Genomic DNA, 14835 nt, shown 5'->3' with positions numbered 1-14835 from the left:
CTGACGCGCACGAATCCAAATGGCCAATTCCTCCAACCCTTGTCTTTACTCCAACACGGAATCAAGCCATGATCGGCAAAAGTCTAACGTCATCCACCTCATGGTTTATCCACCCCAGAATTCACCCGCCATGATCGTCTTCTTCCCCGCATTCAATTGATCATTCTCCAGGTTCTTTGCTGAGCTTCACCGGTTAAACATGTCTTGAGTACCATCCTCGGCATTGGACATGATTCGATCGTCAAAAGTGCGGAGAAGGATCATGCTTAATTCATTGGACCGCTTGGTACCTGCAGCTTTGTTTCTCTTAGCCCACGTCACATGGAAGCATTGAATCATGACTGGGGCGGATGAATATAGGCGAGTCAATTGGTTTATGGCTAAATAGACGGTCAACTATATATATATGCATCATCGTCCTCTGACATTCTGACTGCAACCTCATCTGCAGAGTGTAAGCTTTTCATCATGGTTCGCTTCAGTTCACTCCTGGCGGCTGCGGCATGCTTTGTTGCTGCCGAGTCTGTCAACATCGAGGTAGCATCCAAGGGCGGAAATGCTACTAGCGGTCATCAATATGGTTTCCTCCACGAGGTACACACACTTCCCAGGGCCCCAATTAAAACTTATACTAATGCAATGGCAGGACATCAACAACTCTGGTGATGGTGGCATCTACGCCGAACTCATCCGCAACCGCGCCTTCCAATACAGCAAGAAATTCCCCGTCTCGCTCTCCGGCTGGCGTCCCATCAACGGCGCAAACCTAACCCTCAACCGCGCCGGCGAACCTCTCTCCGAAGCACTCCCCGTGTCTATGCGCGTCAAGCCTACCAAGAACGCCAAGGAGATTGGTTTCCTCAACGAAGGCTACTGGGGCATGGATGTCAAGAAGCACAAGTACACCGGTAGCTTCTGGGTCAAGGGTTCCTACAAGGGCCACTTCACCGCATCTCTGCGCTCAAACTTGACTGATGATGTCTTTGGTAGCGTCAAGGTCAAGTCAAAGGCTAAGAAGGACAAGTGGGTTGAGCATGAGTTTAAGCTTACCCCCAAGATGGATGCTCCTAACAGCAATAACACTTTTGCTATTACTTATGATCCCAAGGGTGCTGATGGAGTGCTCGACTTTAACCTTATTAGTCTGTTTCCTCCTACTTACAAGGGTCGCAAGAACGGTCTGCGCATTGATCTTGCTGAGGCTCTCGAGGGTCTTCACCCTAGTCTTCTTCGCTTCCCTGGTGGTAACATGCTTGAGGGTAACACCAACAAGACCTACTGGGACTGGAAGGATACTCTCGGACCTCTTCGCAACCGTCCCGGTTTTGAGGGTGTCTGGAGCTACCAGCAGACCCACGGTCTTGGAATTCTCGAGTATCTCCAGTGGGCTGAGGACATGAACCTCGAGATCATCGTTGGTGTTTACGCCGGTCTTGCTCTCGATGGTGGTGTTACTCCCAAGGATCAACTGCAGCCTCTCATCGATGATGCTCTCGATGAGATTGAGTTTATTCGCGGTCCTGTTACGAGCAAGTGGGGTAAGAAGCGTGCTGAGCTTGGTCACCCTAAGCCCTTCAAGCTTTCTTACGTTGAGATCGGTAATGAGGACTGGCTTGCTGGTTATCCTACCGGCTGGAACAGCTACAAGGAGTACAGATTCCCCATGTTCCTTGAGGCTATCAACAAGGCCCACCCTGACTTGACCGTTATTTCCTCCGGTGCTTCTATCGACCCTGTCGGTAACAAGGATGCTGGCTTCGATATCCCTGCCCCCGGAATCGGTGACTACCACCCTTACCGTGAGCCTGATGTTCTCGTCGAGGAATTCGATCTCTTCGATAACAACAAGTACGGCCACATCATCGGAGAAGTCGCATCTACCCACCCCAACGGCGGCACCAAGTGGGAAGGCAAGCTCATGCCCTACCCCTGGTGGATCTCCGGTGTCGGTGAGGCCGTCGCTCTGGTCTCCTACGAGCGCAACGCCGACCGTATTCCCGGAACATTCTACGCTCCCATCCTCAAGAACGAGAACCGCTGGCAATGGGCCATCACCATGGTCCAATTCGCCGCTGACGCCGCCATGACCACCCGCTCTACAAGCTGGTACGTCTGGGAGCTCTTCGCCGGCCACCCCATGACCCACACCCTCCCCGTCAAGGGTGATCTCGACCCTCTGTTCTACGTCGCTGGTAAGAACGAGGACAAGGGCACTCTTATCTGGAAGGGTGCTGCTTACAACACCACCAAGCACGCTGACGTTCCTGTTTCCGTGGCCTTTGAGGGTGTCAAGGCTGGTACACAGGCTGAGCTTACTCTTTTGACCAACAAGGAGAAGGATCTTTTTGCGTTCAACGATCCTCACAAGGGAAACAATGTTGTTAAGAGTACCAAGAGTGTTATCAAGGCTGATAAGAAGGGTGCTTTCAAGTTTACTATGCCTGAGCTTAGTGTTGCTGTTCTTGAGACTACCAAGAAGAGAAAGGCTTTCATGGGTTAAGCATGGAAGCCTGGAGGAGTAGCTTTACGTGTAAATAGTTAGATACTTTGAAATGATGAGATACGTCAGATAAAAAGATGTCATGTTACAATATGAGTTCAACTTGTTTATTGACTATTAAGACGAAGTTGTGCTATCTGAGGCCGTGTCATCAATCTCTGCTTCTGAGTCAAACTCGCCTTCAACCCCATGTTCACACCGTCGTGAATTCATGGGCTCTTCAAAAGAGAAAAACTCCCACTCAAAAGGTTGATCATGCGGTGTGTCAGAAACCTTAAACCCCCTAAACTCAACTTCTTCACCCATGAAAGGAATATTGATCCTCCCAATAAACTTAGTAAACTCATCATCGAGAAACTCGATCTCGCCACACTCTGGCTCGGAGACAAACTCGCCACTTGCAATCTCCCTTCCTCGCAGCCGGAATAAGAAGCGTCGGCCTGTTGAGGGAGACCATTTCGGTTGTGGCGCTATGCATGTCTTGGGGTTGCACTTTCTGAACGTGACATTCGGATCGGTAAGGTCGTAGGAATGTTCCAGGGCGTCCAGGGCTGAGGTATTCGTTGATAGGAGCATTACTCCCTCCAGTTCACCAAGCTCAACGTTTGCGCAGGTGACATCATCTCGCTGAAAAATATGCAAAATTTGCATTTCGCCGTGATGATAGTCATGACGGAATTGGAGTTCGTCGCACTTGATGATGTATGATCCTTGAAGACGACCACGCGGTTTATTAGACAAATACTCGTAGTGCTCGCCCATAGCCTCCAACCACGCCATCTTCCTAGCCCGCTCTCCTCGACCGAAGGGATAAGCGACAGTCTCTGCCAACCCCTGCACCTCGCCGAGTGACCGTCCAACAGCGATACGACGTGAATCATCACCCACGACGGCTGTGAACAAGCCGAACTCGTGGGTGGCTATCTTGACGAGAGTGTGAAATTCCTGTGTTCCCAGGATAAGAGGCTTGGCTGTCTCTTTTGAGAAGTGGGATTGCAGGAGTGAACGTGTGACGACCTCGTATGATGTCGTCTGTGGTTGGGGGGCGGCGGCGGTGAAGGTGGACATGTTCAGCCCGTAGCCGGGGGTGACTGAGGGCAAGGTGTCGTTTCGAGTCATGATGATAATTATGGAACGTTCTTTTTGTTAATAAGAAGGGATTGTACTGTTTGTCCGAGGTACTTGTTTTGTTTTGTATAGTATCGAAATGGTCGTGAGTTAGTCTTCTGAATTGTGCTAGAAAGCCCCCCTTTTATATCTAGAAAGTCTTTGTCTAGAATTACTGTGTAAACTTCATTATGCGTAAAGACGAGTTTATCTCTGAGTTTGAAGTTAAGGGGATGTCACGAGTTGATGTTTTGAAACTTTAATTTGGGCGGCACAAAGCAACAAGATGAACAGAACAATGGAATCAGGTGCACGAATATTCTACTTTCTCACACCGGCACCGATCGTATGGACTGATCCGACGGCAGTCATCTGAAATTCAAACGACTGGGCATCCATTATGGCCGATGCTGGGACTCCGTCCGTTGGTTTGACCGCTGATGGTCTCCACAGACACGGTTATATCAACTGTCTGTAAAAATGGGAACGGGTCGTGGTTCAGGTTATCTGCGTGGAGTGTTTGTTCGAGCTGTGGAAGACCGACGATGATTTACGCGATCATACCTGAACACAAAAGGGACCCGACATGAGTCCCACGAACTCTATCAACCGCATACTTGCGGAATTCGAAGTATGTGGGACAATCTGAGTAACTATATAAACCTTGAGCAAGTGCATGGGAGGTTTCGTGCATCCAATCATGCGCGACTGTGGCGGAATTACCGCTGCCGCTAAATTAGATACAGATCCCGCTCCACTACTGAAAGACCAGATCAAGAGCAGATCGGATGCTCTCTAAACGTTCATTGCGGTCCTAGTCGATGATGCTAAGGACATAGTTGTGAAACTGTTTAAACTGGTCATCCTCTTTCAAGGTAAAGCTGCGAATCTTTTGGATATTGGGGATCTGTTTCTCCTTCCAAGCAATAAACAGCCGAGCTTCAGTCCCATGCATTGCGACGTTGATGTTAATGGTTCGGTCTCGATCGGGATAGGACTCAAGTCTTTAACAGTTGCTTGTTGAAAGTCCCCGCGGTGTTAACACAGGCCGCGGTCCCTCGGCTGCTGTGCGCCGGGCTGAATCGCGGTGATGAATGGGCTACTTATTGGAGTATTGATATTTGTGTCAAGGCGAAGATGGGACTGTAAGCGAAGGGCCGGATCGAGGAGACTAGTTGTTTCTCTTCCTCCATATCCTCCTCCCCTCGCTCTAATAGCAGACCTCCAACACAGAGAAGTACACCCCACCCCTCAGCCAGATCGACACTAGAACTGTGCATACTTGCCGCTGCGAGACGCGCTGCGCATCCTAACAGAAGTCGAAGACAATGAAAGATGCATGCTCCTTATGCGAGGGTTCAGCCTACCATGATCAGAGTGATCCAGAAGAGTGACGTCTGCCACCTGTCCATTGGGTCCTTATTCAGCAGCACCGTACCAATACAAGCCGAAGCGTCATGATCAAAACTGTTCTTCTGTTGAGTGCGCATTGCGGGCATCTTCAGATGCGTCACCGCCAGACTCTAGGGCATTAGGAACTCACAGATCAGGCATCAGCGATCACAATAGAGATAAGTTGAATCCAATGAAGTAAATAAATGAAAGTCTAAAACGCCAATATGCAGAAAAAGCAGTCTATGAAACTTTTAACCCAACCATGCAATGCAATAATAACAAAAAGCCCCCATTAAACCCAGGTTTAAACTCTCTTACGAGTAAACCTCTCAGCAGGCCATCCCTGCATAGTAGCCTTCTCATCAACAACATCGCCGCCCATAATAAGCGTATGTTCCAACAAACAACTATCATTCTCCATCCTAGCTCCACTCAAAAGTCTACTTCCCGTCCTCAAAACACATCGATCTCCAACATCAACCCTGTTCAAGTCGAATTTGCCTCGTGTGTTGATATGAGCTACCACACTTGCGTCGTCAACGACGACACGGTCGCCCAGGCTGATGAGATCGGGTTCAGTGAACATGAGACTTGGCGAGCCGTTGGCAAATAGCGCGCAGTCCTTGCCGATCTTGGCGCCGAGGAGACGGAAGTAGAAGACGATCCACGGTGTGCCGGTCAGGAGACCCAGAATGCCGTTGCCTGCGTAGCAATTCCTTCGAAGACGTTCGATACCGAGGAAGATTTGCCAGCGTTGACAGTAGGAAGACTTGTCCCAGTCGTAGTTGCCGGGTGTTCGACGACCCATGAGAATCCACTTAGATCCAATCACGATACCCATAGCGAGAATGGCTTGGACAGTGGTAAGCACAGCCATGGCGATAAGCATAGTGACGAAAATTGCGGCTAGATCCTTCCACCAGATAGCATGGGTGCTGATGAGCTGGTTAAGCACAACACGAACGATCTGGATCGATGAAATACTAGCTGCGTCCCAGTAAACAGAGGTAAAAACAGCGAACAAGGTAGAGTAGCAGAAGATGGCGAAAGGACCAAGGACATGGTAAGGCGCAAGCTTGAGATAGAATGCTCGTCCGAATGGAGATAGATCTTGAGCCCGAGCGTCCTTGTCGAGAGTTTCATCAGTGACACTACCAGAACTGGGCTCAGAGTCACTGTGGAACTTCTTCTCATCATACTGCATCTCACGCAGGGACGATTGAGCGCTGTTCTCGGTACTCGAACCAGTAGACAGACAAATAGCATCGCCGCCGTGAGAACCAACGTACGTTGTACCTTGAGCGTAGTTACCGTTTCGCTTGGTCAAAGCTCCGGAGCCCATGGTAGCCTTCTCGCCGATGGTGACGCCAGGAAGAAGGTTGACACGATCAGCGATCATGGCGCGGTCTTGAATGGTGATCTTCTCAGAACCAATGCCATCAGAAGTAATAAGAGCAGATCTTGAGCCGAAAACAACGTCGTTGCCGACGTCGATGAGATGATAGTCACCAATACCAGGACCAGTTCCAGGCCAATAAACACGCTGTCCAACCTTGGCACCCAGCGCTCGCAGCGCCATGGAAGTAGCCTCGTAATGCGTACCGAACATACTCGTCAAATCATGAAGTTTACCCGTAGGATAAATTTCCTTGATCAGATTCGCTCTCCAAGCAGAAACGGTAGAAGTATCCTGCTTAGACGTGGCGCGAAGCTTACCGAAGACGCAGTCCAAGATGGACTTGATGATCATGACGAAAGCGAAGAGGAAGAAAGGTCCGAAGATACAACCTGCGACGCGAGCTAGGTAGTGGTATCCGATACGAGTAGGCTGGCAGAACCAATCGACACTGCTTCGAAGAGGAGATGTAGAAGAGGAAGCCTTGGTGAGAACCATACCGACGAGACCACCGGCCCATGGAAGGGCGGCGACGAACCTGGCTAGAAACTTGAGAGGGAAGGTGAATAGGATGTTGAGAAGCCAGTGGCCTTTCTTGCGCTCGCTGGGGAGTTGATCACGGTACTCCTCGCTGGCATCCTGCATCTCCCAAGTAGAAGAATTGAAGCCCAGACAGGTGTTGGCTGGCATGGTAGTGCCCGGGACGACGATAGACGAGAACCCAACAGTGCACTTCTCACCAATGTTGATGCGACCAAGATACATCGAAGTGTTCCCTTCAGCGGCGAACGGACGAGCAGTACATCCAGTAATGTTCGCATCATCACCAATAGAAACAAGATCCCACTCTCCAATCGAAGAACCCTTGAGCTTGACATTCTTACCAATTGACGCACCCATTAGACGACAGTAAATGCTCAAAGTAAAGTCATTGGTAGTGAAGAAGCCCTTTCCACAAACAGCGACAATCTTCTGCACCAACCACCACCGCGTATGGTAGAATCCCCACATAGGATACATACCCTCACGATAGCGTCCAATGATGAGCCACTTCGCGATAATACCGACCCAAGGAGAGACGAAGCGGGTGACGGCACGGGAGATCAGCATGGAGACGACCAAGTTGACGAAACGACCGGGGACGGAGGCGTTGGTGGCGAGTTTCTGGCTGTATGCCAATGCGACGAAGAAACATGTCCATTGGAATGCGCGACGGAGGGGGTAGACTACCATCATGGGAACGAGTTGGAGGATCATGAGAAGAGGGCTCGTAGAACTATACGTCTTGGTGCAGCCTTCGACGGTGTCTTCTTGATCACCGCCCTCCTTCTTGGCCTCGAGCTTCGCATCAACATGCGCGGCAAGCTTGGCCACAGTACCATCATTGAAGACGGTAGTGATGGGGATGGAGATATTGAACTCGGATCGAAGAGCAGCGAGGAGACGTCCTGCGCGTAGAGAGTCACCTCCAAGAGTGAAGAAATCCACATCGCGCGGGATGTCGGATGGTGGAAGAGAAAGGACTTCGGCGAAGGCTTTGGTGATGAGACCTTCAGTGCTTCCTTCGAGTTGCTTCATAGAGGCTTGGAGAAGTTCGTCGAGTTGAGATTGGAGAAGTTCGATGTTGACTTCGCCGGAGGAGTTGCGAGGGAGGGGGCGGTCGAGAATGTGGATCTCGCTGGGGATAGCATAGTTGTCAACAAGACCAACAAGTTCGTGACGAATGTTACTCGTCACGGAGGAATCGACAGTAATGTCGCCCGTCTTGGGAGCCAAAACTGCTTGGGGCGCACCATCAGAGCCCTGAAGACAGAACACATCGACATGACCAGGCACAACGCTCTGGATCTGAGATGAGAGGGTGTGGTAATCCACCCGGCAAGGCTGAGACTCAATTGATACAGAGAGCTTGGTATCAGGCGGAGGACAGACAGCATCCCAATGTCTTCCCATATGAGGCGTGTCATCTGTAACGGTGGGAAGATCCATGCGCTTACCCAGACTAATTCTTAGAACCTTGCCGTTGTTCTTGGGAACGTCATTCATGTAGGCGATGAGAACAGGCCATTTGGCTTGCTGAAGAGAGGACTTCAATGCCGCATGAAGAGTCCTGAGATCCACGCGAGGAACATTGGGTGGTGTGACGAGGACCACACCGACGACTTCTTGAAGAACATCATGGCTTGCCGAGAAAGCCAATGTTTGCGATACACGGCCATATATAGGTGAATCCACAGACCGAGAAGAAGTCATGATAGCGTTCTCAACTTCAAATGGAGAAATAAGCTCGCCACCACGGTTGATGACTTCCTTGCTTCGACCGGTGATGTAAAGATAACCATCATCATCCATGTAGCCCAGATCTCCGGTGTCGAACCAGCCGCTGGCGTTGAAGGGGGATTTGTCGTATGTACCATCAGGTCGTAGATAGCCTGGGAAGACGGGCTCACCGCGAACACAAATGCGACCGACTGTGCCGTTTGGAACAGAGTCTTCTGACCAGTCGAGGATGGTGAGTTCGGGACCGGTGCTGATACCGGACGTACCTTCGCGGTCGAGACGGTAGTTCAGTGGTGGTGTGGAAATGGGCATGCATCTGAATCTGTTAGTGGGAATCTGGCAACGAGGTGAGGTGACTTACTCTGTCATTCCATAGCTGGGAAGAACAACACAGTCGAAGGTATCGCGAAGCTGATACGCCAAAGAAGGAAGGAGACCACCCGCAGCATTGCAAGCAAGTCTTATTCTGCTCTTGCTAAGCGCTTCAGGCCGGGCAGCTGCTTCTGCGACGATGACTGAATGCATAGAAGGAGAAGCATAGTACCATGTCGGTTGGATAGTCTCGGCGACATCCCAGAACAAATTGGCGTCGAAGGAGGGACAGCAGACTGTTGAACCGCCCGCAAAGATAGGCGCAAAGATGTTGCGTACCAAACCACCACTGTAAAATGTTAGTAGGATATCGAAGTGTGGAGTGATAGACTTACACATGATACAAGGGCATCATGTTCAGACAAATGTCCTCCGATGTAAGACCCCATGATTCAATAACGGCGACTACACCAGTGACGATAGAATGAGTCGTAAGCGGCACAACCTTCTTCGTACCAGAAGTACCACTCGTGAAGAGAATAAGACTGACGTCATCAGCCTTATTAGCGACACGATCCGAACCAGCAGATAACGCATCACCATTCAACGTCTTGACAGAAAGACCCTGTCCAGCGACCCAATCGACGAAAAATACCCGAATTCCATTCTCTGACACCCATGGTGCGTTGAGTTGTAGCTTCTCATATTCTTCATGTGTCGTCAAGATAAAATCCGCTCGCGCTTGTAGGATATCGGCTCGGAATTGTTCTGGACCGGCGGCGGGGTTGATAGGTGATGCTGTGTAATATGTCGTCACAGCGATACAAGTCGCTGCTAGAAGAGGTCCATTCGGCACGGCGATAGAAACAACAGGTTTGCGCGCTGTGTCGACAGGAAGTTGGAAGTCGTTGACAAATTGGTGTAGTTCGCGATGCGAGATGACATCCCCACCACTAGATGCCCTCAGCGCAGGCTTATTCTCAGGCGCAATAAACTGTGCAAGGGAAGAATATGAAGCCTTGACCAAATCCGACGTCTCTCTTAACAAAAGAGCAGACGCTTCATCTTTTCCAGTTTTCACATCCTCGGGAAGATGTTTATACACTCGCGTAAGACACTTGACAAGGGCAAAAACAGGCCGCGGTCCAGACTCCTCTTTCAACAAATCGTGGAGGATCTGGAGAGGCCGCGTAGACGACTCCCCTGTGGTGGGGAGCGCAGCCAATAGCTGTGCTCTGTCGGCTCGTAAAGACTGGCTGTCATGGCCGAGCTCGCGCATCAGCTGTTCCATCTTACGAGGGGAGGGTGAGCTAGGCTCAAAACGAAAGAGAACGGAAGAAGGAGTGTATGACAGAAGTTTGTTGGTCTCAGATCAGATCGTCTAGCGAATATCTGAAGATCTCAATGTTTTTTGCGATTAACATAAACTCAAGTGACTTGCTCACGGTCTATATACTTTCATCACTCTCCTGACGATCCTGTCTGACCGTTCTGGCAAGCTGCCTCTCAAACACAGTTTACATGCTCACTGCCTGTTTCGCTACAAGATTAAGGTAACAGTATCCTCTTTGAGTGTCTATCACTTGCCGTGCTTAGCAAAGGGGTGTAATACAGTCCGTGCTTGCGTGTTCTTAGATATCAGATATGCCTGTCCTGGGATTATTTCCACTGCGGCTCTGCTATTAGTCGGACCGTATTCTTGGCATGCATGTCACTGCCTAAAGAGGAAAGGCTAGTGGATGTACTGCCGAACGCTAGTGCCGGCTCTTCTGGGAAGCCTCGAGACTGTGGGATAATCCCACTCAGTCCTGCATTGTGAGGCAGAACTTTATTGAGTTTCTTATCATATTGCTGATATATCGTGCATTTCACCACAAAGGTTACAGTCCGGACACGGGCATGTATCACAGCCCGAGCAATTAGCCTCAGGAACCCAATGGTCCACAGTGTTGCAGGCACAGACTCTGACTGAAACCTGTCAAGGCCATTAAGCTTGCTTTCCTAGTCGGTTCCCCTTCCCGGCGAACCAACTGTGGCTACTGTCCCCCAACTAGCAGGGGTTCGTCACTGACCGAGTGGCCCAGTCCAGTGGCTTGACCTGCTTGAGTCGTCACATATGGACCCCGTCTAAGCCGCTCGGTCTAAGCGACATAAGGTCCTAGCACTATTTTTTCCACTAAAGCTTCTAGAAATGACGATGGTCGGCAGTTAAAATTCCCACTGACACTTTGACGTGTTGAGCGGGTCTTTGTCCTGAGACACACAGATACTGATCAACATCGCTTTGACTCTCGCATTTTTGCAACAAGTTTAAAAAAGACGCACGTAGAAGCACGGATAAGATGCAAAACGAAAAAGATTTTTCTTTTCGACTTGAACGCGTCATGACATCACTGCCTCAATTGAAGATCTATGGAGAAGAGATGATAGGTTTCTATGTTTGGGCTATAGTACAGCATCTACTATACGTGGGCGGAATGAGCCACCATTGGTCGACGCGTATATGTAACGTCGGAAATAAAGTGCTTACGAAGCTTTATCCAGTAAGGTTCTTAAGCTTGTATACAACTCTACAATCTTATCTGAAGGATGAATAAACAACTGATCTACGGGATGTCGCAAGGGTGATTACGCGGTCAAGGATCATACATGTCGATCTTTACAAATACAACCCCCCAAGAAAAGAACGGAGAAATTCTACGGACGGTCCGATTGCGACTCCAGATTGTTTCAGTCAAAAAGCACCGAGGATTATCCCCCATGGAGGCTCCGATTCAGTGGAACAAGCCTCATCGAGTGGACAAACAAGCATAATCCAGTGGCAGGCAGAGCAGGGGAGGTGTCTCAGGTCAATGCCATTGGCTCAGCTATCTCAGCTCGAGTCAACCGAATACTTTCCAAGCAAAGCCAAGATCTACAGTAGATCTTCAATTCTCCTAGACAGCCCCGCGATTATCCGAGATTGTTATCGGTGAAATATAATTTCGTTCTCAAGTTTCACAGTCATTGGGCAGCAAGTCAGTGCGCGGACCGAATTTCTAGGGACTTTGAGTCCTTTTTTCAGTTCCTGGTATCTGTCAAATATCGTCGGGACATGCAGAATCGGCCCTGATGTAGGAAGATTTGCAGTAAAAGTGGTGCAAAGATCAACTTGAAGATGGAGATGTAGATTAAAACTCGATGCGATGGATAGATTTGCTGTTTCGGGAAGGATCACGATAAGGATTACCCTGAATCTCCATCTGTCATGAGAGATTTCACGATCATGACTTCATAGTGGAAGAACTTTCGGGAGCTTTAGGGTAGAATTGCTATTGCATTGTGGGTTGAAGGCACAATATTTTCATCACATTACCCGAGATCACCCATAATGGATACCGAGTTCGCTATAGGTTATGAACTTCGCCGAAAGGACGGCTCCTCTGCCAGCGACAAAATATCGTCCTTGTTGAAACTGAACGCCGTTACGGAAGAATTCTTTTCCGGGAAGGCTTCTTTCTCTACATCCTCGGTATCAACAACAATAGCATAATCTGAATCCTGCAACTGAAAAGCCAACCTGGCAGCAGTTAGTCTGTCCTCGCTCTCGCTGTGGAAAATCCCCGCGTAATTCTCGATCTTAAGAGTTCGTGTTGCCCAGTCAAACAATTCATCTCTCGCATATCGTACTAGCTTGTTGTTGGTCTTGTGTACAATCTCAACCTCGGGTATCGTGCGGTTCCTGTTGATGGGAAGGAATCCCGCTGCAGCGGCAAAGGTTGGCTCATCCACTGGTGTAAATATGAGGCTGACCGAACCACGTGGCTGGCTATCTAACAGAAGAAGCAAAGTGTCGTCTGCTAACTTCTGTTGACCAAGGACCTTTACTTTGGGTGGGTCTGAGCCCTGAACCTGGTAGTATTCCATGCCCATTGCCAGCCGGGGAAACTGCACTAGTATCTCGCTTCGTAGTAGGAATCCATATGACGGAACTTGCCGTTTGTCCATGGCTTGGATAATCGCCGTGCGCAAGACCTCTTTGTCTGATTGGCTAGAGAGATGATTTGCCAAGCTTAACGCACCGTCGACAAGGGCATCAGTCCAGTTTTTGTCGATGTGAAAGATTCGCAGAGATTCGGATGGTAGATGTGAAGGATCGGAAATCAGGTAGTGTACAGGTACGCTGTTGAGAAGTAGACGATTGAAAACCCATTCTTGAATGGAGGCAGAGTCCGTATTCTCTGGCATCATGGGACGGGAGCGAGTGGAAGCATCAAGACCATCAATCAGACCAGAAAGTCCAGCAATAACCTCGTGCCTAGAAGTTAACTTCTCTGGCCCTTGAGTTTGAAGACTTCCACGCAGCCTAGTAAGCGCAATGGTGAAGTTGCGGTCTCCCAACGCCAAGGCTTTACCCAGCTGCCAAGCCGAAACATACGAGATATCAACAAGACCCAGATCCGGATCGTAGATCCGTAAATCTCCGTCGAACTTGGCAGCATCCTTGTTCAAAGGATACGGCACCCGTCTTGGCACCAGTGGACCGCGGTACATAGCGGCTGTTTGCTCGCCCGTTTGGGTTCGGTGACGAACGAGAGCGTAACCTTCATTGAGCCTTTCAGAAACAGCGGTACTGTCACCCTTGTTAAAATTCCGGTGCCCGGATCCGAGCATAGACAAACTTAGGTTCTCTAAAGAAGTGCCAAGATCAACCGTGTTTGGCGGTATAGCATTGTAAGACCAACTATACAGACTGGTCAAGATAACACGGGACTTTCCGTCCAACGACGTGACAGGGCGCCCGTTAATACCCTGTAACGAGACCAGGTGCGCGAACACGGGAGTAGAGTTCTCGATATCATCGGGTCCTAGCCGGTGAGATATGACTACACTCGAATGAGCAGGGTCATTATCCTCGTCCCTACGCCCGCTGCGCACATGCGGCATGAACCGAAAAGGCGATATATCGAAGAGTGCTTCTCCTTCCGAGTCTGACTTGGTCGTAAAGAGACCCTTGAACAGATGGCTGCGAATAGCAATGACGCTAGTCTTGTTTCCAGCATCCTCATCGCTATCTGTGCCGGGGATAAGGTTGGCTAGTGCGGGGCCCTTGATAGATCCAAGATCACCAACGGAAATGTCCCAGCCAAATGTGTCGTTTATCTTGGCCTCCACATGCCCGAAGAATGAGGCCTGTTCGTTCGGCTCAAGGTCAAGCTCGTCGCGAGTAAAAATGAACAAAGCAAACCAGGGTACCGCTGTGTTTCCAGGGTCTGGATCACCGTTAGCGGCTCTGTAAGCCCATGGTAGCCCAGAATCTCGGAAGACCATGTGTGGGAGGGTTGCGTATGAAGGTGCTGTTTGACGTGGCGCTGGGAATACGGAAAGAATATCTGCAGATCCGTCATCCGCGGCGCTCAGGGACCATCGTGCTGGGACATTTCCAAGCTTATCTCCCGCGGACAAGGATGTCTGAGATCCGAAAGACCTCTGTTGATGATCCTCCAGGGTTGGTACAACACTGTTGCCTACTCCCACGCTGTACTCATTGGGGTCCAAAGAAATTGACATGTTGGTTATCTCTTCACCGCTGGATGAATTGATAGAACTACGAGGCTTTCTAGTTAGAGAAATGTCTCGATTAAATGTCTTGGACCCTGCGGAACTTGCCATTTTGTGGCTGGCTGAAAAAGCAAGGATTCGTTCAGGCTATTGGAGAGATTGTCAGGGATGATGGTCTAGAATTGTCTTGTCTCACCTGGTCTCTCATGACTCAATCTGATGCTTCCCATCTCTCAGTAACGATTTAACTCCTGACTCGGAATAATCATTCAAGGCTGTGCAGCGAATGGCAGTCCATCAATTT

General features: G+C 49.7%; 4 protein-coding genes across 4 annotated transcripts; 1 reads left to right on the top strand and 3 right to left on the bottom strand.

Annotated features, from left to right (window-relative positions):
- Nucleotides 1-468: 468 nt before the first annotated feature.
- On the top strand, nucleotides 469-2500 carry FIESC28_10107 (uncharacterized protein; the record flags this gene model as incomplete). Its single annotated transcript, XM_031164242.1, has 2 exons — nucleotides 469-594; nucleotides 647-2500. The coding sequence occupies 2 exons, from the start codon at nucleotides 469-471 to the stop codon at nucleotides 2498-2500; spliced, it is 1980 nt and encodes a 659-aa protein (XP_031011727.1).
- Nucleotides 2501-2617: 117 nt separating this feature from the next.
- Nucleotides 2618-3619, bottom strand: FIESC28_10106 (uncharacterized protein; the record flags this gene model as incomplete). The annotated part of the gene is made up of 1 exon (XM_031164241.1): nucleotides 2618-3619. One exon carries the CDS (start codon nucleotides 3617-3619, stop codon nucleotides 2618-2620), a length of 1002 nt encoding a protein of 333 aa, XP_031011726.1.
- Nucleotides 3620-5068: 1449 nt separating this feature from the next.
- FIESC28_10105 (uncharacterized protein) lies at nucleotides 5069-10281 on the bottom strand (the record flags this gene model as incomplete). The annotated part of the gene is made up of 4 exons (XM_031164240.1): nucleotides 5069-5130; nucleotides 5321-8994; nucleotides 9040-9339; nucleotides 9386-10281. 4 exons carry the CDS (start codon nucleotides 10279-10281, stop codon nucleotides 5069-5071), a joined length of 4932 nt encoding a protein of 1643 aa, XP_031011725.1.
- Nucleotides 10282-12383: 2102 nt separating this feature from the next.
- FIESC28_10104 (uncharacterized protein) lies at nucleotides 12384-14540 on the bottom strand (the record flags this gene model as incomplete). The annotated part of the gene is made up of 1 exon (XM_031164239.1): nucleotides 12384-14540. One exon carries the CDS (start codon nucleotides 14538-14540, stop codon nucleotides 12384-12386), a length of 2157 nt encoding a protein of 718 aa, XP_031011724.1.
- Between the last annotated feature and the right edge of the window lie 295 nt (nucleotides 14541-14835).

This window comes from Fusarium coffeatum (assembly GCF_003316985.1).
Source record: "Fusarium coffeatum strain FIESC_28 chromosome Unknown BRIP53273_contig_284, whole genome shotgun sequence".
NCBI classification, from domain to species: domain Eukaryota; kingdom Fungi; phylum Ascomycota; class Sordariomycetes; order Hypocreales; family Nectriaceae; genus Fusarium; species Fusarium coffeatum.
The sequence above is the reverse complement of the archived record's forward strand: the minus strand, read 5'-3'. Positions and strand labels throughout refer to the sequence as shown.